The sequence below is a fragment of the Amaranthus tricolor genome, chromosome 7 (assembly GCF_026212465.1).
Source record: "Amaranthus tricolor cultivar Red isolate AtriRed21 chromosome 7, ASM2621246v1, whole genome shotgun sequence".
Taxonomy (NCBI): domain Eukaryota; kingdom Viridiplantae; phylum Streptophyta; class Magnoliopsida; order Caryophyllales; family Amaranthaceae; genus Amaranthus; species Amaranthus tricolor.
The window spans coordinates 6,091,196-6,117,017 of NC_080053.1; the positions used below are offsets into that span (position 1 = coordinate 6,091,196).

The window sequence follows — 25,822 nt, forward strand, 5'->3', positions numbered from 1 at the left end:
TGTGAAAACCCCGCTAATTTATTCACAAAGTCACTCCCGTCAATGCAATTCGAGTATTTGGTACGCAAGATTGGGATGTGCCGATTTCGAGACATATGTTAACTTCAGGGGGAGAAATATGCTCACTGTACTCTTTTTTCCTTTGATCAGTTTTTTTTTATTCCACTGGGTTTTTTTCTGATAAAGGTTTTTAATGAGATAGTTTTAGGATTATGAATATCATGATAAAATTTCCACATATATGTAATGCATTCGAGAGGGAGTGTTGTGATTGATGTAACCACACAATGAATGCATTGAAATGTGGATTCATCTATCCTTTACAATAGTACTACATTTGTTCCTTTTCATTTTCTTGTGCTATATATATGTGCAAGGTAGTGTAGTATTGATATACAACATATAATGAAATAGAAGAAAACTGATATAAGCTTATTTCTTATACTACTTTTCTTCTTATATTCTTCCTACCTTTTAGCATTTTCATCCAATCAATCAAAAATTATTTATTTTTATACAATATTCCAAAAAAATGGTTTATTTTAGCAAGAAAAAGTTGAAGGATTTTCGTGTTAACATGATCATCAAAAATCATTCATACAGGTACTGTTAAGCTACATCATCATATGTTCATATCTAAGATTTAGATAAGATCCTTCCTTCCGAAGAAATTAAACAAAACCAACAACTCCACTTTCAAAATCAAACACGTCCTTCATTCGGATCTGACGCAATTTCTCATTCTTTTCCTCCTGCCAACATCCAACTTGAAAATTGTCTTGGTTAATCTAGTCTCTTCTCATTCTTTCATACATACATACATACATATAAAATATATACATACTTCTACTTTCGGGGATTGTTGAATTGCATGTTTTCTTATGTTTAGGTTGTGATCCTACCTCCGGGATTCTATATTTTGAGTTGAATTTTCTGATCATGTCGATGCTTGATTCTTTCTTCACCGGCAAGGGCTTTAAAGCTTCTAAATGGTATTACTTATTTATTTTTTCCAACTTTTCTCTTAAATTTTACCCAGAAGAAGACATTTTTGTTATTGTTATTTGCTTGTAAATATTCCAATTTTGTTGGTTGTTGCTAAATTGGGGAAAAGATTTCTGGGTTTTTGAAAAAATGATTAATTAGGAATTACAACTGCGATTTGTGGGTTTCATAATGCCCAGTTTTGACTTGGTTTCTGCATTTTACAGTTAATATTAGTTATATGTGGATATGGAGTATATGCATCCAGAATATTTCTTAAATGGTATTAAATTGCAAATTTGAATTTGGACTGTTGCTTGTTGAACTAAGGGTTTCTGGAAACAGTATTTTTGGGCACAACAAAAAAGATTGTGGATTTCATAATGGTATTAAGTTTTCTGGAATTACGTTTTTACAAATTGGGTGCAATTTTGTGTCAGTAAAACATTGCTGAAACTTACGATTCCAAGAATAAAGTTGTTGAGGAATCGGAGGGAACACCAGATTAAGCAAATGCGCAAAGATATTGCTAAGCTACTTGAGACTGGTCAAGAAGCTACTGCTCGCATTCGGGTTAGTTTTGTTGGGTTGCTTTTCTGTTTCAAATTAGCTTTGAATTATATTCTTTAGCTTCAATTGATTATAGTACATCCTAAGGAATATTTTTGTTTTTGTAATTGAACTTAGGTGGAACACATTATTAGAGAAGAGAATATGATGGCTGCACAAGAAATCATTGAATTGTTTTGTGAGCTTATTGCTGTCCGGCTTCCCATTATCGAGTCTCAAAGGTTTCTACTTTCTGCTTCCTGCTCTCAAACTGCATGCAAATGGAAAAAGAACAATCTTATGTTCTTTATCTGATAAACTATATTCACTTATGACTGATTTGTTTGAAGTTGATAAATATATGTAGATGCATCCTAGTCAGGACAATTCATTGCTTGGTATGAACTTTTGATGTGTTGTGGGTTGTCCTTGCTGAAGGGTGTGAGTGTGTGTCTCTTTCCTGATAAAATTCTCAATTCTTAAATGCTCTTCATGTGTTTCAGGCTTTCAGCTTTCCAGAAACAATCAGTAATATAAGTCGTGAAAGTGAAACTATTTTGATACTAATTTTTTATAGGCAAAGCCACCTACTCAAGTAATATTTGGGATATTTCTTCTCCATGTTGGTAGAAGTAGAACACAACCAAGGAAACTTTTGTTATTTTCCTTGTTCATGAGTCATTTTGCGAAGGGGCAGGGAAGAGTGTAAAATGTTGATGTTAAGAAGAACATGACTATAATCAAGCTATCATCACTTCGAGGCAGGGTGATTCTCTGGAAATTTTTCAAAAGCATGACTCTTTCAACTTTTGAGACATGTTTCTTTGATTCTTCTCCTCTGGCTTGTGGTTGATGTCTTTTGTACATTGCATCTTGAAAAGCGTTATCTTGAGTGGTGCTGACTTGTCAAGTTGACTTACCTGCTAATATGAGCATCTTTTTGAGTCACCATATTTTCAATGTGTTGGAAGGAGAGAAGAACCTGAACAATACAAAAATTCTCTTATGCCTTTTTTCAAAATATTTTTCTCTCACGGTTTTTGGATTTTTCTTTCTAAAACTTCTATTTTAAGTTAGAATCATCTCCTTGACTTGTCAAGTTGACTTACCTAGTTTTGGATCGTTGGCGGGTTGGTTGGAGTTTGAAGTAAATCAAGTCTCCCATAGAAAAAAAAAAAAAAAATTCTCGTCTGTGCCTATCTGCATAATTTTTCACCCTAGTTGGGCCTTGGTAATACTCCCTTCTATTCATCCATAGAGTTTCCCATTTGACTTTTCACCATTTTTTAGGTGGTCAAATGGTACCACATGTGAAAGTGAAAGAATGTAGTATTTTAATGTTTGATAGGGGTAAAGTAGGGTTAGTAGGTGTAAAGGTGTGAAAAGGTCAAGTTTAGTAAGGGTAAATTGGTAAAGTTAGCATACCCAAAATAAAAATGAGAGATTTAAGATGACTTGACCCAATAAAGAAATGAGACAATTGAGATAAATAGGAGGGAGTATTAAATATTAGTCCGTCCAAGATAACATCTCGTTCTTGCAACAACTAATCCAGACTATCAATGTTGGTGTGCTAATGTCCAAAGTGCACGATATGAGGTGGAACTCAGGACATATAGAGCTTGAAATGAAGTCATTTGGATAGAGAGGTGAAGGAAGGTGTTGTAGAAAAACTCTACCTAATGTACCCATCTCGCCCATTCGTTGGGGTGGTCGTGCGCAAAACAACAACGATACATTTCTAGTGTTTTATTGACAATTTCTGATTAACCTTCTGTTTGCGGATGAAAAGTTGTAATGCGCAATAGTTGAGTTCGTTGTAGCTGAATAATTCTCTCTAGAAATGGCTGAGGATTACCTTATCGTTATTTGAGATAGCGATGGTAGGAAACCCATGCAGCGGTGAATGGGAGTTTAAGTCGAATAAGGTCGTATTTGGTTAATCGGTCCACCACAACCAGTGTTGTATCAAACCATTTTGACTTGGGCAACACGTAACGTCCCTTGAAAAACTGCACTTGATTTTCTAAGGTGAACCCCACCGGAAATTGCTCTTCCTTCTCAATGGTTGATCGAATCTTTAGCAATGTCTTGTCCTTTACCAATCTATTTCATTTGAACTAAGGAGGGAACCCAACTCCATTTGATCTACTCCCCATCTGGACAGAGCATCCGCCACATGCCCAATGTTGATGCATCCGTTTCTAGTACAAATGGTTTGGTGAAATCGAAAAGGGCTAGTACTGGTACTATTTTCATGATTGTTTTAAGGGTTCGAAAGGCATGTTCTATCGCTTCCTTTCAATCAAACGAGTTCTTCAGCTTCTTGGTTATTCTTCGAGTGATGATGGGATACCTTTATGATCCTTCTACAGTATCTAGTTATTCCCAGGATTCCCCTTATGCCCTTAAGATTGTTTGGAGTTGGCCATCCCAAGTATGCTACCCGGTTAACTCCTAGTTCACATTTACTGTCGTTTGGGAATAATTTATGCTCCCGTAATTGACTTAACACAGTGGATGGATGACCTTGATGTTCCTCCTCTATATGACTATATATCATAATGTGGTAATAAAACCAACACAAACTTCCTAAGGTAAGTGCAAAAATTGTCATTCATTAATGCTTGGAATGTGAATGGAGCATTGGTGAGTCCGAAGGGCATTACCAAAAATTCATATTGCCCTACGTGGGTGCAGAATGCGGTTTTATAAATGTCTTTCTTGGAAAATATTTTCGGCTTGAAAATGGGTTGGTTAAGGGCTGAATTATTCTTGCTTTCAACATTACTTGGATTAAACGCTTGATTTCGTTTTTCTGAAAATGTGGGTAACGGTAGAGCTGCTCATTGATAGAGTTTGCCCTTTTTAATGATGATAAGATGATCATGTGTTCCATTAGGAGGCAAGGTAGTGATGGGTGCCAAAATGTCAAGGTATTGGTCAAGAGTAGGTTGCAAGAAGGGCGATATTAGGGGTTTATTCTCATTTGTTTGTAGCCCCATTCACTTTATCCATACTCTAGCATTTCTTCCTTATAGTTCTCACCATTGCTCGCAAAGAAATCGAAGATTTCCGTAAACCTGTGTCCCCCTTCAAAGTCACCTCATTCCCTAACCATTTGAACTTCATAATTTCTGGTTTTCGGTTGGTCACCAAAAGCCCTAATTTCTCTTGCCTTTGACCTCTTAGGATAAGGTCGACGTTTCCTAATTCTATCACCCAGAGATCCCCTTTGATGGTAATCCTTGCCAGCGTTTCCTAATTCTATCACCAAGAAATCCTCTTTGATGGTAATCTTTGCCTGCGTTTCCTAATTCTATCACCAAGAAATCCTCTTCGATGGTAATCCTTGTATCTGTATCGATATCTTTCTACAAATTACTTTCCCTATTATTTATTGCCCGTTTCCCAATACGACTCCAAAATTATCGTAACGCTCACAGTTGCATCCAATTATTTTTACCACTTTCAGGGACATGAAATTGTGGTTGCACCAAGATCAATCATTAGAACTACCTCTAACTCAGCTATCTTGCCCACCAGCTTCACTGTTTTTGGGTTGGTGATTCCTACTACTGAATTTAAAGAAATGTTCAAGGGTTCATTTTCTTCTTCCTCTTTCGTACCCCCACTTTCTTTGTCTTCCATTTCGCCTTCAACTTTGCCCATTTAAATTTACTTGAATATGAAGTTCAAGAACTTGTTGCTTCTTTAAGGGAAAAAAGCAAGCAAAGAAGAAAAAAAAAATGACTTTGGGTATCTTCATATTCTCATTATAATAGTTATGTGCTAAAATGTATTTACCGTAAAGATAATGAATGTTTTCAAGCTTGTTGATATCAAAATAAAGTCATGTTCTTTTAAGTATTATATATATTTTAAAATTGATTTTAGAGTTTTTAGCGAAAACGTGTCTACCCAACAAAAAGCTTGCCTTTTTACCCAACGCTATGCGCCTAGACTCCTAGGATCTTTTGCACCTCAGTATGCCTTGTGCTTTTTAAAACCAAGGGGATAGGAGAGTCAATCCGTAGGTCAAAATCCATAATTCAAAGAACAATTTAAATATTTTCTTTCAATTCTTTGAATTCAAAGTAATTCAACATAGGAATTGAATGGATGTTGGAAGTGATATTAGCAAGGTTAGAAATAGGTGGTAGAGAACAAGAAAATATAAATATAATAAGGTCACAAACTTTAAGACTAAAAAACAATAATAATAAGTTTAATTTAGTAACAACTCATTACAAGATATTGATGTTACGTTAAGATTCCACCTTTGAATGAAAATAATAATTTCTTAGTATGACATCTTGTTGATGTAATCAAACATTGATAATACATAACATGTCGAGTATAAAACTTTCTTTTGGGTCGATCAAATAGTCACATGTAATCTTTATAATTATTACATGTTTATCACCACAAAATATTCACACAAGTATTTTTTAGAACATTTTTTTGAGTCGATCAATAATAATATAATATACATGAATAATTCTTTTTATACTTTTAACAAAAGAGGTTACTTTGGTGTAGAGATGGCCATGAGTCTAGGACCCTATTGGACTCGCCTCGTACCGTTCCCTTTTTAAGGTCTAGGTCTCATTTTTTGAGATTCATTGGATCTGGGTCGGGTCTGGACCTCATAAATGAATAATAGGTTTAGGTCCACCTAGGTCCACCCTCTAGAATCAGACCTTAGACCCACCCCGTATACACAAACTCGGGCCCTAAATTTGTATTGGTCATTGTTGTCTAAACTCCCGACCTGTACACACAATAAAGAATCGAAAGTTTTACTACTAAAAGATTAAAGAAAAAAGAAAATGAATTGCTAAGAGGATGTAACTATCAATTGTCCTAACAATTTCTTGAATCATAGCTTATGCAATAATTGAACAGGAAAAATGAAGTGTAAAGTGAACGTATGAGCTAGGACACAATAATAAAGAGTCGAATCCTTAATCCCAACAAGGGCAAAATGTCAATATTCACTAGCATATTGTAACAAAAAGCATCAACTTTGTAACAAAAAGTCTCAAATTTCACAAGTCAAGAGACCCTTTTAGACCCATTAAGGACCCTAAAATCATCACACCTAGTGGGTCTAAAAATTTTAGACCCTCAGGGTCCAAGTCCAAGTCCAAGTCTATTAAAATTAATGGTTTTGGCTGGATCTACTCCAAATCCGCCCTATACCATCTCTACATTGGTGACTTATTGTGCAAATTAATTTATCTCTAGTAATTATACAAAACCATACTAGAACTAAACTTAAATTATCCTTCCTATCCTTATTTACTATAACATGACTAAAATACTAGTATACTATATATAAATAACAGAATAGTAATATAGCATTAAAAGTGCAAAAAATTGTATAGAAGTCTAAGATCCACCTGACGTGGATGAAAAAGACCAAAAAAAGGGAAACTGATACCCTTTAAACAAGGAAAAACCATGAACAAAAAAATAATAAAAGAAAATGTAAAAATAGTGCCAAAATAAAAAAACAATCGAATTGCTTTAACTAACAGAAATGTGAAAAGGTAGAATCAAAGAAGAGTATTGAAAATGGAATTGTGTTCCAAATCTATGGCGACACAGAGGAATGGATGGAATTCATTCCATTTCATAAATTTGCATAAATGGGAACAATAATTAAAATATACCCAATTTGTTAGAATGGACAAAATTAAACCGAATGGGTAAAACATAATGATCAACAAAAAAATATTGCAAAAATCACCAAACAATAGATAGATATATGGTGTCATACAAAATTTTCCCAACAATCCAACACAAACGGCAACTAATACCACTTAAGGAGCAAACATGGTGAAAACCGTCACTAACAACATGATCTATTCTGTTGAAATAGAACAATTAAAAGCCAAAACTGAAGAAATCACCTGGTTCTATTGCACATAAGAAAGTTGGAGAAGAGCGGTTAGACCTTCTAGATTAATATGTATTTTGTATGAGTAACCCTAAATGTTCTCGCTCCAATATCTATTAATAATAGGATGATCGGAGGAAACAAAATATGTATAACCTAGGGATCATAACTGTTATATATAATATTAACCAATGACTATTATAAAGCCCATCTTGGAATACGATCATAAAATAAGCACAAATTTGTGTGAGAGACGGTCTCTTTGAGAGACCATTTTTAATTAGGCCAGTTCATTATATTTTTTTGAAATATTGTAAGTAGACATTTAAGTAAGTAGGCATTAAAGATATGATAAGTAGGCATTAGAAATAGGATAACTAAGCATTAAGTTTTAATGGATTGGGCCTGAGAGGCGTCTCTCAAAGAGACCTTCTCTCAATAGACTATCTGTAAAATAAGTCTATACATTTAACGTCCAAAACTTATTAATACATTAATTCTAAATCATTTAACTTTATTTTGATCACTTTAAGTTGGACATAAGGATAACTTTTAATAATAATGACACCCTAACGTAGGACTATGATACAGTCTGTGTGGCATGCATGCTTGTGATCTTTAGGGCCTTTGATGTGGTGTTTTCTTTAAAGCTTGTCAATCTATCTTCTCGTTCATTTGTAGTCATTCTCTACTTACTCTAGTTGTGGCGTTCAATATCAACTTAGAATACTTATGTCCCTCCACGTTCAGATGGGCATTTTAGGGTCTGGGTCGGGTTAGGACCCCGACCCTTACACCCTTACCCTGACCCTTTTACAGTTGGGTCTTTAATCTTAAGGGTCTAGAAAAGTGGACCTGAACTGGAATCCTAATCAAAGATCTAGACCCTAATCTCATGGGTCTAGAAAATTGGACCCGCGCTCAAATTTACAAGCTCTGAGATGGATGTCCCATAATCAAGAAAAAAATATTTTCATAAGTGGATTTTAAGGGTCCATTATCTAGTCCTTTTAAAAATCTGTTGGACCTGAACCCTTCAATTTTCTTTTTCGACTCGGACCTGGACCCTTAAAAAATGGTAGTGTCCAACAAGGTCCGGGTTGGGTCATGGACCCTTGCCAATCCCTACTAACACATTACACTTTCCTCTTCTCCATATGAAACATCAAAAAATTTTCAAAACATACCTTAAAAACACTACCCATCTCATTAACACATTCTTTGCTTCATCTTTCAGTCCGTTGAAATCATTTTCCCTTGTCTGTTCCCTTGGGTCAGAAGCAAGCTTTTCAAATCTAACTTTCTACTTATAGGGCATCATATGTCTTACAATAACTGAATTTAAAATGCCTAATCTTAAGCTCATGTGTTTACCAGTTGCTGTGTACCCAAGTTCCCATGTAACTCTTTCAAGAATTTTGACAGAATATTTAATGTTTTTGAATTTACAAAATACGTTCATGAGGCATGTGCCGTTGCTTAAATGTTGTCTGATTTTGGAATCTGGATGTTGAAATCTATTCACATTTTGTTCAGGGAGTGTCCACTAGACTTGAAAGAGGCCATATCTAGTATCTGTTTCGCTGCACCAAGATGTGCAGACTTGCCTGAGTTGCTGCAAGTTCAATTGTCCTTTGTTTCCAAATATGGGAGAGAGTTCGTAGCTGCTGCTACAGAACTTATGCCAGATAGTGGTGTTAACCGACAGGTTGCTTTTTGATTCTTTTTTGTGATATCAATGGATGATGTTATGTTGTCTTCATGTTCTAGTATCTTGATTACTGCTTTACTATTTATGCAGTTGGTTGAGCTGTTGTCTGTTCGTGCTCCATCCCCTGAAAAGAAATTGAAGTTGTTGAAAGAAATTGCTGAAGAGCATGAATTAGAATGGGATCCATCTCCTTCTGAATCAGAACTTTTTAAGTCTCATGAAGATTTACTGGTGAATATTACTCTTTCACAGCTCTACGGAAACTCTCTCTTTCTCCTTTTTAATTTATGCTTGTTTTCTCCACAGAATGGACCAAAGCAATTTCTGAGTGGAACTAAAGTCCCACTTCCTAAGGAAAAGCATGATGAAACATTGCAGTCTACTTCACTTCGAGTTGCTGATGAGCATTCTGATTCTGAAGAAAGCTTAGATCATTTAGACTTTCCTGAAGTTCCCAAGGTATCATTGAGGCCTAGTGCCAATGCCCCTCCACCGCAGCAAAGTGCGACAGATTTTTCCCAATTTCAACAGTCTGACATTGATCCTGAGGACAAACTACAATCTGTCAACTATGAATTGCCCAAGTCTTCAGCTGATGCTCCTGGGGAGATCAAACAGTTTTTGCCGTTTATTTCGCCTCCATCCTCATTTTCAGCAGCTGCACTTACTGTAAAAGAAAGCGCTCAATCACCTCCTGCTTCTGTATTGGAAAGCAGCCAATCTTCACCTCCTGTAGAAGATAGAAGTCAATCTCTGTATTCTTATGTAAAAGAAAAGACTGAATCTCCACCTTTTCCAAAGATTGATTCAGACTTGGATTTGCACGATGTATTGGCTGCTGCAAAAGCTGCTGCTGATTCTGCTGAACGTGCTGCTGCAGCTGCTCGCTCAGCAGCTAGTCTTGCTGAAATCAGAATTTCTGAACTTTCCAAGGGCAAGAGTGGTGGCATCCAATCCCCTGATAAAGATGCTGAGAACCCATTTTATGCTACTAATGAGAAGCTACCTGTGACAGAAAAAGTACAACTGGATTGCAGAAATGCTTCAAATGACAATGATGTTTCGAGTTCTTGGACCCCAATAGAACACTTTGAAAATGACCAAAAACCAAATGGTTCAACACATGCTACTAATGGTGAAAATAGATCAGAGTTGGATACCTTTACTACTGGAGAGCATGCTCCTAAAGAAGAGCTCCCATTTCATCAGCCTCAAAGGATTCCATCAATGGATGAAGATCCAGAATTTTCGTATCCGAACCTGTTCTCTTCACATACTGGAAATATGTTCTCCAGGTCGTTTTCTACCGACAATCCTCAACCGGGGCATGGATCATAAATGGACGTAAATGAGAATTTCACCCTTGCGTAACCTTTGGGCTTTGCCTTATTACAAGCATACATGATTTTGCATTTTTCCCTACATTCCCTCATGTTTCTTTTAATTGATAATGTGTAAAGTAAATTTGTGATGACTACTAATTGTTATTTGAAGATTTGTGTTGGTTATGCAATGACAGCCTGGAGTGAGAAAGTTCTGTGGCACAGTGGCAGGCTGATAAGAATGTAAATTTTTTAAGCTGACTGTCAATACTTGTATGCTGTTTCTAATAATAATTGTCGGGATTGGAAAATGGAAGCTAGGCCTATACTAGTTTGATATCGTTGCGTACATTCATTGCCGGTGTAGGCTTGTAGCTAGTCGTATGAAGATGAACATGTGGGGCGACACTAGCACACACGAGATGATGGTTCTGTGGCCTGCATCTTTTTTATCATTCTCAATTCTTTGTTTATCAAGGCCTTTAGACAGTCTTTTTTATCATTCAGTTCATTTTGAATGAAAATCTGATGAAGTACATAAAATGACGGACTAATGAACTAGCTATTAGTAGGAACAAAATTCCGTCAGAATGTGACCTGTTACATTTATTAACTCAACTTTTTTTTGTTGTTATTTTATTGGATAATAATTACCAATTAGAGTTTAAAAAAACATTACTGACAGTGTTTAGACTAGAATTTAGTAAACTTAACCCAACAAAATTCGAAAATTTGAAACATATAACCAAAAAAGTATTAAAAAATCGAATAATAGGCAACTTTTGAAAATATTTTTCAAAGTAAGCACTTTTTACACGAAGTTGTGGTCAGGATAAGTTCGTTGTTAATAACAGCGGGCAAATAATAAAAGGTCAAATTCAGTCAAACAATGGGCCACTATTATTAACAGCGGGCGGCAGTTTACACAGAATTTTACTAGTCAACATTCGCCCGCTATTAATAACAGCGGCTCATTGTTGACTGACTTCCACTTTATTTTTGAACAAATCCTCCATTGTTTGACTTTTGATTGATAACAGCAGCCCATTACTGAGCTGACTTTTTTTGACTCAGTGTAGTAATGGATCGTTGTTATTAAGTGCGAACATTACCAAGGCACAGGTTTAGATAAAAACTGCTTATTTTGGGAATATTTTCAAAAGTTGCCTATTATTCGACATTTTTATAATTTTTTTGATTATTTGTTTCAAATTTTCACAAAATTCAAGGGAACTCGGGTATATAAATATGTATTCCATTATCCTACTAATTTTACATCATTTTGAATTACAATGTAAGTTTTATTTCCTCTTAAAAATTGATTATTTTGTGGTCTTAGAGCATCCTCACTCTTACTCATAGCCTAAACAAAAGGTCATCCCACTATTTCATAACTTTTTTCTCTCTTAAAAGTTCATCTTTCAAACTAGTAATATTAACAAGGGAAATAATATATGGTAATAAAGAGGTTTGGCAAAACGCGAGTGATATTACTTTTTTATGATTTTTCCACATAGTAGCAACATGGTTTCAAATTAATTAAAACTGTAGCAAATTCCGTTTAAAACTAAATAATTCGTTAACTTTTATTATTTTTCAGGTAATTTCTTTTTGTTCGGTTTTTGTGATTAAAATTTTTTTTATAAAAATAAAAACTCCATGTCAACAGGCAACATTGATTTGTACAAGGGCTTATCCCAATGTTTTGTGAGGCATACTTAGTTGTTTCATTGATTTCCAAAGTGTAATCTTTTCTCTAGTATATATGAATATCCGCTGGGGCCATTGGTATATATGAATATCAGTTCTGGGGAGTGTTATAAAATGAGATATCTGATAAACGGGAATTGTATAAGAATATGTATATGAATAATAACTGTTGGATAGAATCCTCGATTGTTGAGTGGCTTGTTGTACATAAACAGAGAAATAATTTTGCCATAAATGTTCCTTTTAAGATGAATAACACGTAACAAGGTTGCAATCCATGTTAACTATGACTCTATGAGTCTCCTATAAGATGGTCTAAGCAATGCGACTGACTTAGGCCCAATAAATATTGAAAACTTTGAATGAATTAAGCAAAAACTTATAAAAAAAATAAAAAAATAAGCAATGTTTTAAAATATTTTCCAAAATAAATACTTTTGTCCCAGAGTAGAGGTTTGGGTTTTGTTATGAATGGTATGTGTGACTTGAGTGCACATTTAAAAGGTAGTTTCATGTGTATGACTCTTGGTTTGTGGAATCCAAAAGGGTGTAATTATGTGGAGAGTTTTCATGAGGAATTATGAGTGTTAATAAAGATTAATGAAAAAGTAGAAAGGACTTGATTTTATGGTAGCTCGATTAGAATTCTGACAGAGGAAGCAGAGAGGTCGCTCGACCTACCCGCTCGACCGAGCAAGCCATATTGGTAGGTCGAGCGGTCAGACAGAATGCTCTAGAATGTAGCTGATACTCGCTCGACCGAGCGAGCTCCCTGTTCCGATCGAGCGGATCCTCTGATGTGCATGGGATGCTGTTTTTCAACCTTTCAAGTCCTTGGAGTTATTTCATATTATTCATTACTCTATATTAACTATGTATTCAAGTGAGCTATTGATATTCATGTAACTAGTACTATATATAGAGCTCTCATACTCACACATCAAACACATCAAACACAGCCCCTAAGCCAAACACATAGCCTTTTGTTTTTATCTCTTACTCAATTGTAATTCTTCATAGAGAAGTGTTGTTTATACTCATTCTTGATATAACATAAACAAAAACTACACACCACGGAGGACGTAGCCATCATTGGGTGAACCTCCTTAAATCCTTGTGTCTTTTTGATTAATTTACATTGTCAAACGTTGTTTTGTTCATTGTTGTTTGTATCGCTCTTAGCATCGTAACGATTTTGGCAAACGTTTTCAGGTTTTCGCTGTTACTAACAGCAAACAAAGAGGGCTGGTAAAAAAATCAAGTTCATTATTCGCTGTTAGTAATAGCGAACAAAGATTTTGATGTTTTTTTACCAGGTTTTGTAGTAATCGCGAACAAAGAAGACCTGGTTAAACAAGGTCAAGCCTTTGTTCGCTGTTAGTAACAGCGAACAAAGGTTTGACCGTGTTTGACCAGGTAAAATCTTTGTTCGCTGTTACTAACAGCGAACAAAGAACTTGACTTTTTTTTGACCCGCCTTCTTTATTCGCTGTTAGTAACAGCGAACAACCCAAACCTCAGCTTTGGGAAAAAAAGTACTTACTTTGGGAAATATGTTAAAACATTGCTTATTATTTGACTTTTTTATACTCTCTTCGTTCTTTTATGTTTTTCCACCTTACTATAACGGGTAGTTCCATATGTTTGTCCACTTTAAAATATTTTCTATTTTTGGAAATCTTTTTTCCCTAATATACCCTCATAACCCCTCCCATTTTTCTCATTACACATGGTATATTCACTCTCTCTCCCTTATTTCTCTCGTATGAACCGCCCCCTTCATTATTACCCTTCAATTGTCGTGTCTCTCTGATATCTCTTTTCCTCGCCCTCTCTCTTCAAACTTGCCATTTTCATGGCTTTTTTAAACCATTGCTCCCTGTTCATCCCTTAACTTTAGTTCATTTTTATTGAACTAAAATAAAGATCAGCTTTTTCTCTACATTTCGAGGTAAGTTTCATAATTTTTGGCCCTAATCTCCAAAATCAGCCTCCTGTTCTTCAACCGCCATTGACGTTTCTTCAAAGCTTTGTTAATTTGGTGTATTATTCTTGAAGCTTTAATTTTTTTGAGATGGAAAACAACGAATCTAAGAGTGATTCTTCAATTCCTTCGTTTCTTAACGATGGTCTCTGTGATTACGGAGAATTTTGTTCTTATTCCTTTCATGGGCTTCACATTCGTATTCAAATGAAATTTTAAGGTGGTTCAAAAAGGATCTTGAGGCATATCACAATTCCCTTGAAGATGATGCTACATCAATTCATCATGAATCTCCACCTTCTTTACCTGTTGTTGAAGAGGAACCTCCACGAACAATTGTTGAATGGCTGTTTGATTCTCCATCTAAATTAAATTCTTTAAGTTCACCAAATGTGAAAGAAGATCAACTCAATTTGGTTGTCCCTTACACTCCTGAAGATGTTATTGCTTCTAGGGCTAAAACAAACCCTAAAAAACCTATTTGATGTTTGTAAGGCTGTTCTGATTTTCATTTTTTAGAATTATACTTGACATTTTGGTGCTGGTTTTTGTGTTCATGTTTGCTGTTGGTTTATGTTCATCTTTTATTTATGTTTTCTGAAATGTGTTGATGTTTTGTTCTTCTGTTTTATGTTTTCTGAAATTTCTTAATGCCCTATGATGTCAATTTTGTTGGGGATTATTGGCCTCTAATTTCTGAAAAAATAACTTTAATTACTTAGTTGAGTAGCATTTGTTAAACCTAAACACATCAATTGATTTTCTATTCATGTTTAGTAGCTTTATTTGTTGATGAACAATTATAATTTGAGTGGATTTACAACCTCTATGATGAATCAGGGGACTTTTTTCTAAAATAATGTAAAATAATAAAGTTACTTAGCAAAAATATGAACTTCAATCATTGATATGGATTGTGGTTGACACTTTGTTACTCCTAAGTTTTTAAAGCCACGTTTTTAATTCTGATCAAAACAAAAATGAAACTGAGGAGCTGTGGTTTTTATCATCCTTGAGTTTTTTCAATTGCTTCATCGTATGCGTGATGAATGATTTGTGAATTTTGTGCAGCATCCTCATTCTCTGTTTGGGTTTGTTGCTGATCTCTGTTTGGGTCGAGAAAATCAACAACTTCGCTAACCAGTTGTGTTGGAATTCTTGAATCCTTAACCTTCTATTATCTTCTTGTACTTTCTTCCCAAAGTGCGATTGTATGTAGTCATTACACCCCATAACCTTTAGAATCTCATTTAAATGGTGTTGTAATGAGATCTACACATTAGTTAAGGTCTTTGGATGTAACTCTCCGAATGCATCTTCAACTGTTGTTATTAATTCTGTCATGTTTTTGGGCATCTTTTATGCATTAGTGATTGTATGCTCCTAAAGAAACCCAAATCAAGAATGTTACAATCCGGATTGTTTGGAGGTTGTTGTGTGAGAATGAATGTTAAACCCCCTTGCCTATTGTGTTGTTGCCAAATTGGATCATTGAAGACTTAACTCTCTTAAATGATAATAATTCAAAACACATATTAATTAAACAAATAAATTAAGTAATTATATTTAGTTGTTTAAGTTGGTCCAAAATCATATTAAATATAAAGTGAATAATTGATATATCTTTTTTAAGTCCGAAATATTAAAATACGTTTAAATGACTTAAGTTTATCTTAAGGTTGAAGTTATAAGTTTTGAAATAAGTTTAAATGCCTTTAAGATAATTATGTTTAAGATAAGGTTATTTTCGTAATTATATTTGAAATATTTTAATAGGTCAAGGTTTATTAAAATTAACTTTAAAATATTTTAATAGGTCAAAATATATTGAAATTAAGTTTGAATTAAAAAAAAGTATATTTGAATATTTGAATATATTATTATACGTTTTATTTTTAACGTTTGAATATATTATGTTATTTGAATTTGAAATGTGTGTTTAAGATATTTAGATGATTAAATGTTAAAGTACAAGCTACACACGTTTTATTATTATAGTACACGGTTAATATTTGAATTTAAATAAGTTGTTAAACTACGCTAATTAAAGAGTTTCCTATAAATAAGATGATGGTTTAAATTGATACTAAAAATAGGAAAAGACAATTTAAATTAATGCTAAAAATAGGAATTAATTTTGAATATTATTTTACACGTTATATTATCTGGTTTTTGCTAAGTATTCTATACCTTATATGAATTTAAATAAGAACGTGTTGAGAGAAGATAGAGAGATCTTCTTGTTTGTCTTAAAGTCGATTAATAAAAGGCGTTGAATCCTACGAGTGAAAAAGAACCCATAGGCGGGGAGTAGGTTGTTTAGAACCGAACCTCGTTAACATATCGTGTGTTATTCTTTAAGTTTATTTTCCGCACATACGTTATAGTACTGCAAATCGACCTAAAACTGTCTCAGAAAACAGTTTTGAATGGTCACTCAATCTCTTGAGATATTCTTCCAGACAAAAATTTTAAACGCCCATACTTTCTATTAATTCACCACCCCACTCTAGAGAATTCGACCTTCTATCAACTTTCAATCATCATTTGTGATATGAACTCTTACATTATCTTGTTGAATAAAAATAATGGAAGGACCTTCACTTGGCCATTTTCTTAGTATAGCTGGAATGAGTTGTTGTATAAGCATACTCCTATATACCTCTTGAGTAACTGACTCGTTCGGTTTGATCTCTATTGACCCCCTTGGTCGATTTTTTGAGTCTCTTTGTGCTGCCACCATATTGATGAAAGGGAAAATTCCAATTTTCTCATCAAATGTACATTGGCCATATCGATTCCATCTAGGCCTTGCTACCACCCCTAAGAACATGGCCTTAGGTATGAATTTTGATGACTTCGCTGCCCTATACGGGACCTTTTCTTTGTGTGTTAAATAAACCCTTTGCGTTTTCTTGGTTAAATAAAACCATTTCTCGTCGATGTGAATAAAATCGTACATGGATTTGTATATTAGGTGTCTTTAAATGGTGTTTTCTTGGATAAGGCTCAAAATCCACTCCACCCTTCTTATTTTGTTGACATCGGTTAAAGCGGGGTATAATGGATTTGAATGTGCATTTATCTCGCCTTTTTTTATCAACCTCCAAACTGTTGACGTTGCCAAGTCTAAACATGTTGCCACATCTCTAATGCAAGTACGTTTTTGTTTGGTGGTACCACCACTCTTTTTCTTACACAGTTTTTGTACTTCGATTCTACAACGTATGGCTTGTTTGCTTCTTTGGTTTGAATTGCTCGTTTCCATAAATTTTTTATGGTTCTATGATGATAACCGTATTTTTGAGCAATCCGTTTGAATGTACCATGAGGAAGTGAGTCACTAACTTTTAGTGACAACATTTCTTGAAAAATAAGATGCCTTAACAAATTGTTGAGCCTTGGCTTATGATGATCTTGTTGTTGTGGTTCTTGTTCTTCCATGTTCTGTGGTTCTTCTTCTGATTCTGAACTGGACTCTAGATCATATGCATTTGATCCAAAGTACCAAGCCCCCTGTTGCTCATCTTCAATTCCTGAAGCCATTGAAGGGCAATGATGCACTGATTTTTTTTTAAGGAACTGTTAAGGCTATTATTTTTGAAGAGTTTGTGGACTGTTATTTTTTTATCCTTGTGATCTTCACTTCTGATTTTGATTTTTTGAAGCTATTGATCCGTTGAAGCTACTGATCTTTGAAGCTTCTGAATTTTGTTTGAGGTACTATGATTTGGTGAAGCAACTGAATTTTATTTGGGTTACTGTTATCAAGTTGCCACTGTTTTTTTGTTGGGTTACTATGATGAAGCCACTATTTTGATTGTATAATTCTGATGAAGTTGTTGTTTTTATACTCATCATCTTGCTGTTATTGGTAATCAATCATTACTTTCAATTAAATTTGTAATCCATGTTTATTGTAATTGCCCAATAGGCTATTGGGTTTATTTTTTTAGATTTTGTATAATTTCCTTATTTTGGATTTACCCTCCAAAACTTTCAAAAAATGAAAAGCCCCCTTTGCCACCGAAAAACAAAAATCAGTCATTTGCTGTATAATTCTCTCCAATTTAATGACAATGATTATTGCTTTTTTTTCTTTATTTAATCTTTAAATAAAATTTTAACATCCGTCTTTTTTTAAAAAAAAAAAAAATAATAATAATAATAATAATAAATAATAATAATAATAATAATAATAATAATAATAATAAATAATATAGTAATAATAATTCTATAAAAAAAATAATAAAAAAAAATTTAGAAATTTAAAAATAAAAAATAAAAATAACTCTCCATTAACAAATAACTTCTCACTTCTCCCTCTAAATCTTATAACTAACCTCACTTATCTACTATGAATTAAACCAATTACTCTTAATTCATTCACATTATTACTCACACTTCCTTTTTCTCCTACAAACTACTTCCTCCATCTCCCATTTGCTTAAAATTCAGTCAAGAAAACGCAAGATTTCGATATTAAAGACAGCGGATTCATAGACCGAGATTATTAGGAGCGTACGTTGTCTAGGATCGCGTGACAAGGTAATTCTCAATGTCCATCTAATTAGGACTATCCCGTTAGTATTATGTGCTAAGTGATAATTAATGTGTTTAAATGGGTGCATGACATTATTTTGTATGATATTATGTTTTATATATTCTCAAATTATATCTACTATTATTTTTGTCAAACTTGAATTTATAATTAATATTTTGATAAAATTTATATTATTATTTTGATAACGAAATTAGATACGGTTTAATTTGAAAGAGAAATACTTATAATATTATTATTTTGATGAAAGTTATATTATTATTTTAATAATGATTTTAAATGCGATTGAATTTGGGAGAAAAATATTATGATATTAATATTGCTATTGAATATTATTGAGATATATTTTTACTGGGAAAATTTATGATCATAAAATAAAATGTATAATGCATGTTTGATTATATATATATATATATGTTTGTGTGCACGCGACTAATTATTAAAATATATTAAATCACGTAAAGTGTAACACGAGGGAAATGAAGCTCTTATATTTGTTATGATCCAAGTATAAGAGTGATGAACAGGTTGCCCTGTTTGGTTAGTATAGCTGCCGACAGGTATTATTATTTTTGCTACTTGATATGATGTTTGGTCTTCCTTCTATTTGTTGTGATCCAAGTAGAAGGGGTGTGCAAACTAGGGTTACCTGAGACTACTCTGTTGGCCTTGAATTATTTGGGGTGACGACCTCTTGATGAAGCCTAGAGGTAAAGCCTCAGCCTACTGGCGTTCTCGTTTCCTCAAATTAAAAATTAATTATGTGGTTGCCATTATTAAATATCAAACTAATAAATTGGTTTATGTGATATTATATATATTGTTTTCTCAAATTGTTTTTCTTTTAAACTCAGCTATATATTATTTTCTAAAATTATTTTCAATTTGATTATATTTTATTTTCTTAAATCATTTTCAAACTTAATCGTTTTACGGGATGGAGTTGGAATTACTCAATTTCTTGATTTTGGAAGTTTTTCCCTTGTTTTTCTTGCATTCTTATGTTGCAGGTTATTGATTGCATGAGAATCGTGGAGTGAGGATCATCTAGAAACATAGCTTTTATTAGAGTCGTATTTCAGTTTAAATTTTAACTTAAGTTGTTTAAATTTTATATGGACATAGATTGCGTTCAGTCTTTTCTTATGTTGTAAGACCCTCTGTTGGATTTAAAGTTATTAAGTTATTTCTTAGTCGTTAAGCCTTACATTTATTTTATTAGAAATAGATGTAGCGGTAATACTCCCATGAGTAGGTTTTGGCTCATGTTTTTCATTAAAGGTGTTTTCAAAAGTTCGACCTATTCTAAGGGTGTTACAAAAATGTCTTTTCTCTCTTATAATACCAATACAATCATTACTTCACACTACTATTTAATTAAAATAAAAACCATTTACTACAAAGATTCCACTTTTCTTAATATGTGTGAAAAACCCAAATAGGACAAACATAAAAAAACTGAGGGAGTATTATTTTGCTTATTTAGTCAAATTTTCATAACATTTTTTCAACTTTTTTAAAATTATAACAATTTCAAGACTTAAAAAGTTAATTTCAAGATTTAAAGTTTTTAATACAATTTTAAGGTTTAAGTCACCCTAATTTCAAATTGAAATGAGAATTTAAAACCTTAAAGTTGATATTTTAAGTGTTAAAATTAATCTTTTAAATCTTAAAATTAGCACTTAAGACTTGAAATTGTCAAACTCAATGACTTAAAAGTCATTTCAAAGCCTTGAAATTAATCTCTTAAATGTTGAAATTGATCTTCATGTCTTAAAATTGTCCTTTTTAAATCTTAAAGTTTGTAAATAAATAATTATTGAACTGACTCAACAAGACACGTCTCAACACTGATCTCATGCTTTAAACTTTTAATCAATTGTGTAAATTAAATTTAATCAAAGTTTAAGAGTCAGTAATAAAAATCCTTGACATGATCATCATATATCCTTCCCTTCTCTCTCCAACCCAAAACAAATTCACAAGTTCTTGTAAAAGACGATCTCTTTAAAAGACTATTCCTAATTTGAACATCCTATTATCAACTTTTAATTTAATTAAGTTTTAATAGACTGAGCCTAGAATAGATCTTTCAATGAGACAAACAAATTTCCATAAGTTGCAGGACATCACTTACTGGTTATTGCAAATGTTCTAAAATGACGAGAATACAAATACTCTTAATTGTTGATTATGTTATCGTTATTAGCAATTGGACCCTTAAGTCTTAACTGAACTAAATTGAGGAATTGGAAAGCAAAAAGAATTACCAACACTTCAGATTCCCAATTCCATGAGTAATATAAACTAACTACTTCAAGACAAAGATATCAACACCAAGTATCTACAACATTCATTTGCACTAAACAACTGCACTAATAGATATGCATACACATGAACATAGTACTATAACATCCAACCAGTCTAAGTATAGAAAGGTATGAGCCTACTGCCACAGCTCAGCGGCGTCTTGAACCAGAAATATTCTGCATTTCTACAAGTTTATCAAGAGTTACTAATGGCCATTCTTCCTGGACTTGAGCAAAGATCTGTTCATTGAAGGAATCCACAATAATGTTAACACTACCAAAACTATATACTTGATGATGTTTATGAAATCTTCCAGGTTTAGGCTTAAAGTGCAAGCCATGCTGCTGTGCGTAAGCCTCGACTACTTCTTTCACGTTCTTAGGCACACTATTTGTTTGCTGAGCAGCCTTCAACTGAGCCTCATATTGTCTTTGTTCTTGAATCCTCAAATAGCTAATGTTCTCCTTCACTCCAGGTTGAACCACTTCCAAACCTTCAGCAGCTCGGTTCATCATGTCCAAGCCTAGGTTTAGTTGGTTCCTGACACGTTCATTAGCCAAAAGTTCAGGAGGGATAAGCTCTTTCCATCCAAGGTACCACTGCATGACCTCTTCAAAGTTTGGACTTGTTGACAACCAATGGTACAGGACTTGCTGCCATTTGCTAAAGAAGTGTATCTCAAGTAAGTTGACCATGTGATGTATGGGAACTGAAGAAGCCCAGGTCATTACCCAATGAAAAGGTTCGAGTATCTGATTAGCAGGATTCACCTGAAATTCCTGCATCACATCTATCAACTTGGGAAGAATGGATCGTACAATAAGTTGTTCCCAACTTGCAGCATCAAATACTGTCTTCCAGGGGGATAAGATAGTAAAGGCAGACTTATCGCTAGGATGCCATTTATATAGGACAGTTCCTAATTTTAAACGGATCCCTTGATAGAGTGTCTCCAGCTTTTGACCAAGCAATGGAAGCCATGGATGCACCCAGACATGGATTGGTATTGTTTCCCTACATGGTTCCCAAGAATTCACAGCTTCAGACAACTTAGGCATCACAATCATATCAAGCAGTGACTGTAACACAGAAGGTGGAAGGAGCTTCTCCCATAATTCGAGAAATCGAAGCATAGGCTCTGGATCTCTAGCCTGCCATGTGTTTATACCTGCTATTCGAACAGCAGGGAACACTACTTCGGCCACCAGCTGCGAATAAGGGGCAGACGCATCTTCAAATAGGTCATTATCTTCATCTCCCTGCAATAAACCTTTCCAACGACTCATCACATCCATGCCGTGGGATGGGTTCATAAGTGGATCCCATCCTTGGAACACTCTAATCAACAGAGGAAGAGCAAAGGAGCATGCCATACAAGACAAGTTACCAAGTTTATATTCCTCAGGGAACTTATTTTGCAGGTCCCAAAAGGATTTTGCAAGGGATTCTAAAGTCAACCTCCCTGACATATGCTCCTCCTCAATGCTTTCTAGAACCTGAACTACTTCCTCCATTGAATCAATCTGCTTCGTCTGACGAGCAACTTCTATCTGAAGCGTTTCCTTTTCCTTTTGCAATGCAACGGCAGTCTCTCTCTCAGTTCTCAAATCCCTGTCGATCTTCTGAATGTCAAGCTCTACCAAGTCGATTATTAATCTAATGTTGTGCTGCAACTCTGGCATGGGAATATCGTTTTCCCTCGCCATTTCCTCTGCATTCAGATTTTCCAGATTTGTTAACACCCGAACCTGGGGTCCCCTCATGTCCACAACCTTCTGAAGTACCAAATCTGGCCCTTGTGCCTCTGCTTTCAAAGCCAACAACTCATCTGGCGTAATAATGTTCTCTTTCTTCTTAGCACGAGCTCGAGCCTGTTTTTTCCATAGTTTTTCTTCCCTCTGCTTAGACAATTGCTGTTTTTCCTCCAATTCGGGAGGTGGAGGCACATCCACCAAGCTCGGCAAGTTTTTGCTTTCCTGGTAATCATTAAACCCCATCCCCATATTCTTCGGCCTCAACTTTGCCTCAATAGGAGCAACAATACCTTGCGCATTCTTCCCTAAACCACCACCTTTATACCCCATACTCTCCATCAATTTCATCCCAATTCCTTTTGTATGCTTCTCAAAACTCCCGACATCTCCCCCTTTTCCGTCTTTAATTTTCCTTCCAACTCCCCCTCCTGATTTTGACTTACGCCCCCCAGACAATTTTGCCATCTCACGTCGCTTCTCTGCCCCTTCCTTAATCATCTTCCCAAAAGCAGTTGGCAAAAACAAATCCTCCTCCTCCGCTACCCCATCGTCTAGCCTCTTGCTACTCGAACTTTTCTCAGCCCTATTTCTTGAACCTAACCCAAACCCTAACCCAGCACCAGAATTCGGCCCAGCTCCAAGCCCAAGCCCGGGTTTAAACCCATCATCCGGATCCTCATCACTAGGCTTTTCAATACCCTCTTTCGCATTTCGATCAATCTCTTGATTAGGAGCAACAATACCAGTAGAAACAAAATTTACAGGTTTCGAATAATCATGCTTCTTAACAATCCCCCCTTTTCTCCTCTTCTTCTTCCCAGAAAAGGAGTCATCATCATAATCTGAATCTGAGCTACCAGATGCAAATACACCATACAATACATCATCCCTAGTTTGAACTGATTTTTCTTTACGTTTCTTATAAAAAAATTCATCCCCTATAAACTGCCCACCCTCAAAATCATTATCCATCCCAAATCTCTCCACTTCTTGATAATCATCCATTTTTAATTCTCTTTTATACTACCTTTTTCTTGCAACAAAAAACCCTTAGAAAACCCTAGACTATTTATGGGTAATGAAAACTATGAGTATACGAAAGATCAGGTCCAACGAATAATCTAACAATACAAACTTAAAAAGAAAAAAGGATGAAATTTACTAACCTAAAGAGATTAAAGGAACCGACGGTTCAAGCCTCCACTTGTCAAAAGTCCGGTGTCGCCTGAGGCATCTAGGATCACCGGCCGGCGCCTGGGTGGTGAGGGGAAGGCAGACAGAAGACGCCAAATGGGAGTGTAGGCGGTGGGCTACTGGGCTTTGTGAAGATGTAGAGGGAGCAAGGGATGAGGGAAAAAACAATCGTGAATGGTGGTAAAATATGAATGTTAATTCTCATTATTCCTGTGTATTTTATCTGTTTATTTAATTGAGCACTTTATCCGGCGAACCAACTTCAAAGATCTCCCTCTAATAGAAATATATAGGTTATACATTTGATAAGTGGACATGGATTATTTATTTAACTAATATATAAGATTAAACTAAATACATAAATGTATAATTCTAAAATTTCACACAGAATAGATTAAAGATCAATTTTGATCAGATAAATAATATTAACGTAAAGTATTCAATTACTAAACATTAGAATTTATTTGAAAAATAAATTTTCAATTACGATTTTAACCCTTTATAATATACAGAGACCTAGTAGTGAGATAGAATAACTGAGTGAAATAGAAAATAGATCTAAGTGGACTAATCAAAGGTATTTTATTTGATACTAATTTCTAAATTGATAATACTTTGCAATACTTAATCCCTACATTGTCGTAGAAGTCATGCATCAAAATGTTTAATTCTTAACTCATTTTATTGATTCATAATATATAATATACATGTTTAATAATTGTTGTTATATTCCGTATTTTTTACATTAATGTTTTAGATATCATAATGTTTTGATGCATGTAATTTATTATTCAATTTTTATTAAAATGGATTAAATTTGGGTTCATAATTACATAATTAAAATTAGTTATATTTATGTGAATTTAAATTAATAATTAAAACTAGATTTTAATTGAAAATTCTATTTTTTCTTTTATCAAACATATGTCAAAATTCAAAAACTTGGGATCACCATGCAAATTAAAAAAATGTTTGTTGGAAAAGTCGAAAACTTAGTGTTATCATGTGGAAATTTCCTTTTTTATTTTTATCAATTTTTGTTTAAAAGATTCAAAATGGGGTAAAGAATAATCAAATTCCAATCCTGTAATAATTTTGGAGCTTAATAAATAGCAAACCTAAAGGGTGTGTTTGGTACAAGAGATTAGAGGATGATATTTCAATTAAATATCCCAAAATGTGGATATTTCATATATTGATTGATCGGAATGAGATTACAATTAAGTTTGAAAATAAGATAAAACCGTGGTTAGTTCTCATCAAGTTATTCACAAATTGTTGTAAGAGACCGTCATTTAAAGAAATGGTCTCAATTAGGCCGGTCCATTAGAATTTTTAAAAATACAAAAACGAAATGTAGTGTAATTGTATGCTTATTCGGTAGGATTTTAGGATATATCTCAAGTAAGCATTTGTGATACTTCAAGTAGGAATTCATTGTATGTCAAATAGGTGTTTTAAATATGTTAAAGTTCTCAAGTAGGTGTTATGTGCTGTACGTGTTTAGGTTATTTGCTGTAAGGATTTAGGTTATGTGGTATAGTTGTTTAGATTATTTACTATAGGTGTTTTTGTTATGTGATTTAGGTGTTTTTGTTATGTGCTGTAGGTATTTTTATTATGTGCTGTAGGTATTTTTATTATGTGCTGTAGTTGTTTAGGTTATTTGTTGTATGTATTTATGTTATGTATTGTAGGAGTTGTTATGTGCTGTATGTGTTTAAGTTATTTGGTGTTAGGAGTTTATATTATGTGCAGTAGTTGTTTACATGTATACTTCGGTATACAAACCACCTACTAAACATTATTGTAGGTGTTTTGTGAAATGCGTGCGC

At 34.1% G+C, this 25,822-nt stretch overlaps 2 protein-coding genes across 3 annotated transcripts; one reads left to right on the plus strand and one right to left on the minus strand.

Annotated features, from left to right (window-relative positions):
• Nucleotides 1-560: 560 nt before the first annotated feature.
• On the plus strand, nt 561-10,782 carry LOC130817512 (uncharacterized). The gene is made up of 7 exons (XM_057683255.1): nt 561-782; nt 890-992; nt 1,425-1,557; nt 1,672-1,775; nt 8,975-9,146; nt 9,240-9,380; nt 9,456-10,782. Exons 2-7 carry the CDS (start codon nt 940-942, stop codon nt 10,485-10,487), a joined length of 1,635 nt encoding a protein of 544 aa, XP_057539238.1. The 5' UTR covers nt 561-782; nt 890-939; the 3' UTR covers nt 10,488-10,782.
• Nucleotides 10,783-20,523: 9,741 nt separating this feature from the next.
• LOC130817806 (septin and tuftelin-interacting protein 1 homolog 1-like) lies at nt 20,524-24,235 on the minus strand. 2 transcript variants are annotated; one of them, XM_057683714.1, is made up of 2 exons: nt 23,960-24,234; nt 20,525-23,646 (listed from the first exon to the last, which is right to left on the minus strand). In XM_057683714.1, exon 2 carries the CDS (start codon nt 23,289-23,291, stop codon nt 21,189-21,191), a length of 2,103 nt encoding a protein of 700 aa, XP_057539697.1. In that variant the 5' UTR covers nt 23,292-23,646; nt 23,960-24,234; the 3' UTR covers nt 20,525-21,188. The 2 variants fall into 2 exon arrangements, with proteins under 2 accessions (XP_057539696.1, XP_057539697.1); XM_057683713.1 differs by having other exon boundaries at nt 20,524-24,235.
• Between the last annotated feature and the right edge of the window lie 1,587 nt (nt 24,236-25,822).

Excerpts from the sequence above, each read along its gene's own strand:
- LOC130817806 (XM_057683713.1), bottom strand. The coding sequence starts at position 23,798 with ATGGATGATTATCAAGAAGTGGAGAGATTTGGGATGGATAATGATTTT.
- LOC130817512 (XM_057683255.1), top strand. The coding sequence starts at position 940 with ATGTCGATGCTTGATTCTTTCTTCACCGGCAAGGGCTTTAAAGCTTCT. Across the intron at positions 993-1,424 it reads GGCTTTAAAGCTTCTAAATG|TAAAACATTGCTGAAACTTA; the intron begins GTATTACTTATT and ends ATTTTGTGTCAG. Across the intron at positions 1,558-1,671 it reads AAGCTACTGCTCGCATTCGG|GTGGAACACATTATTAGAGA; the intron begins GTTAGTTTTGTT and ends AATTGAACTTAG.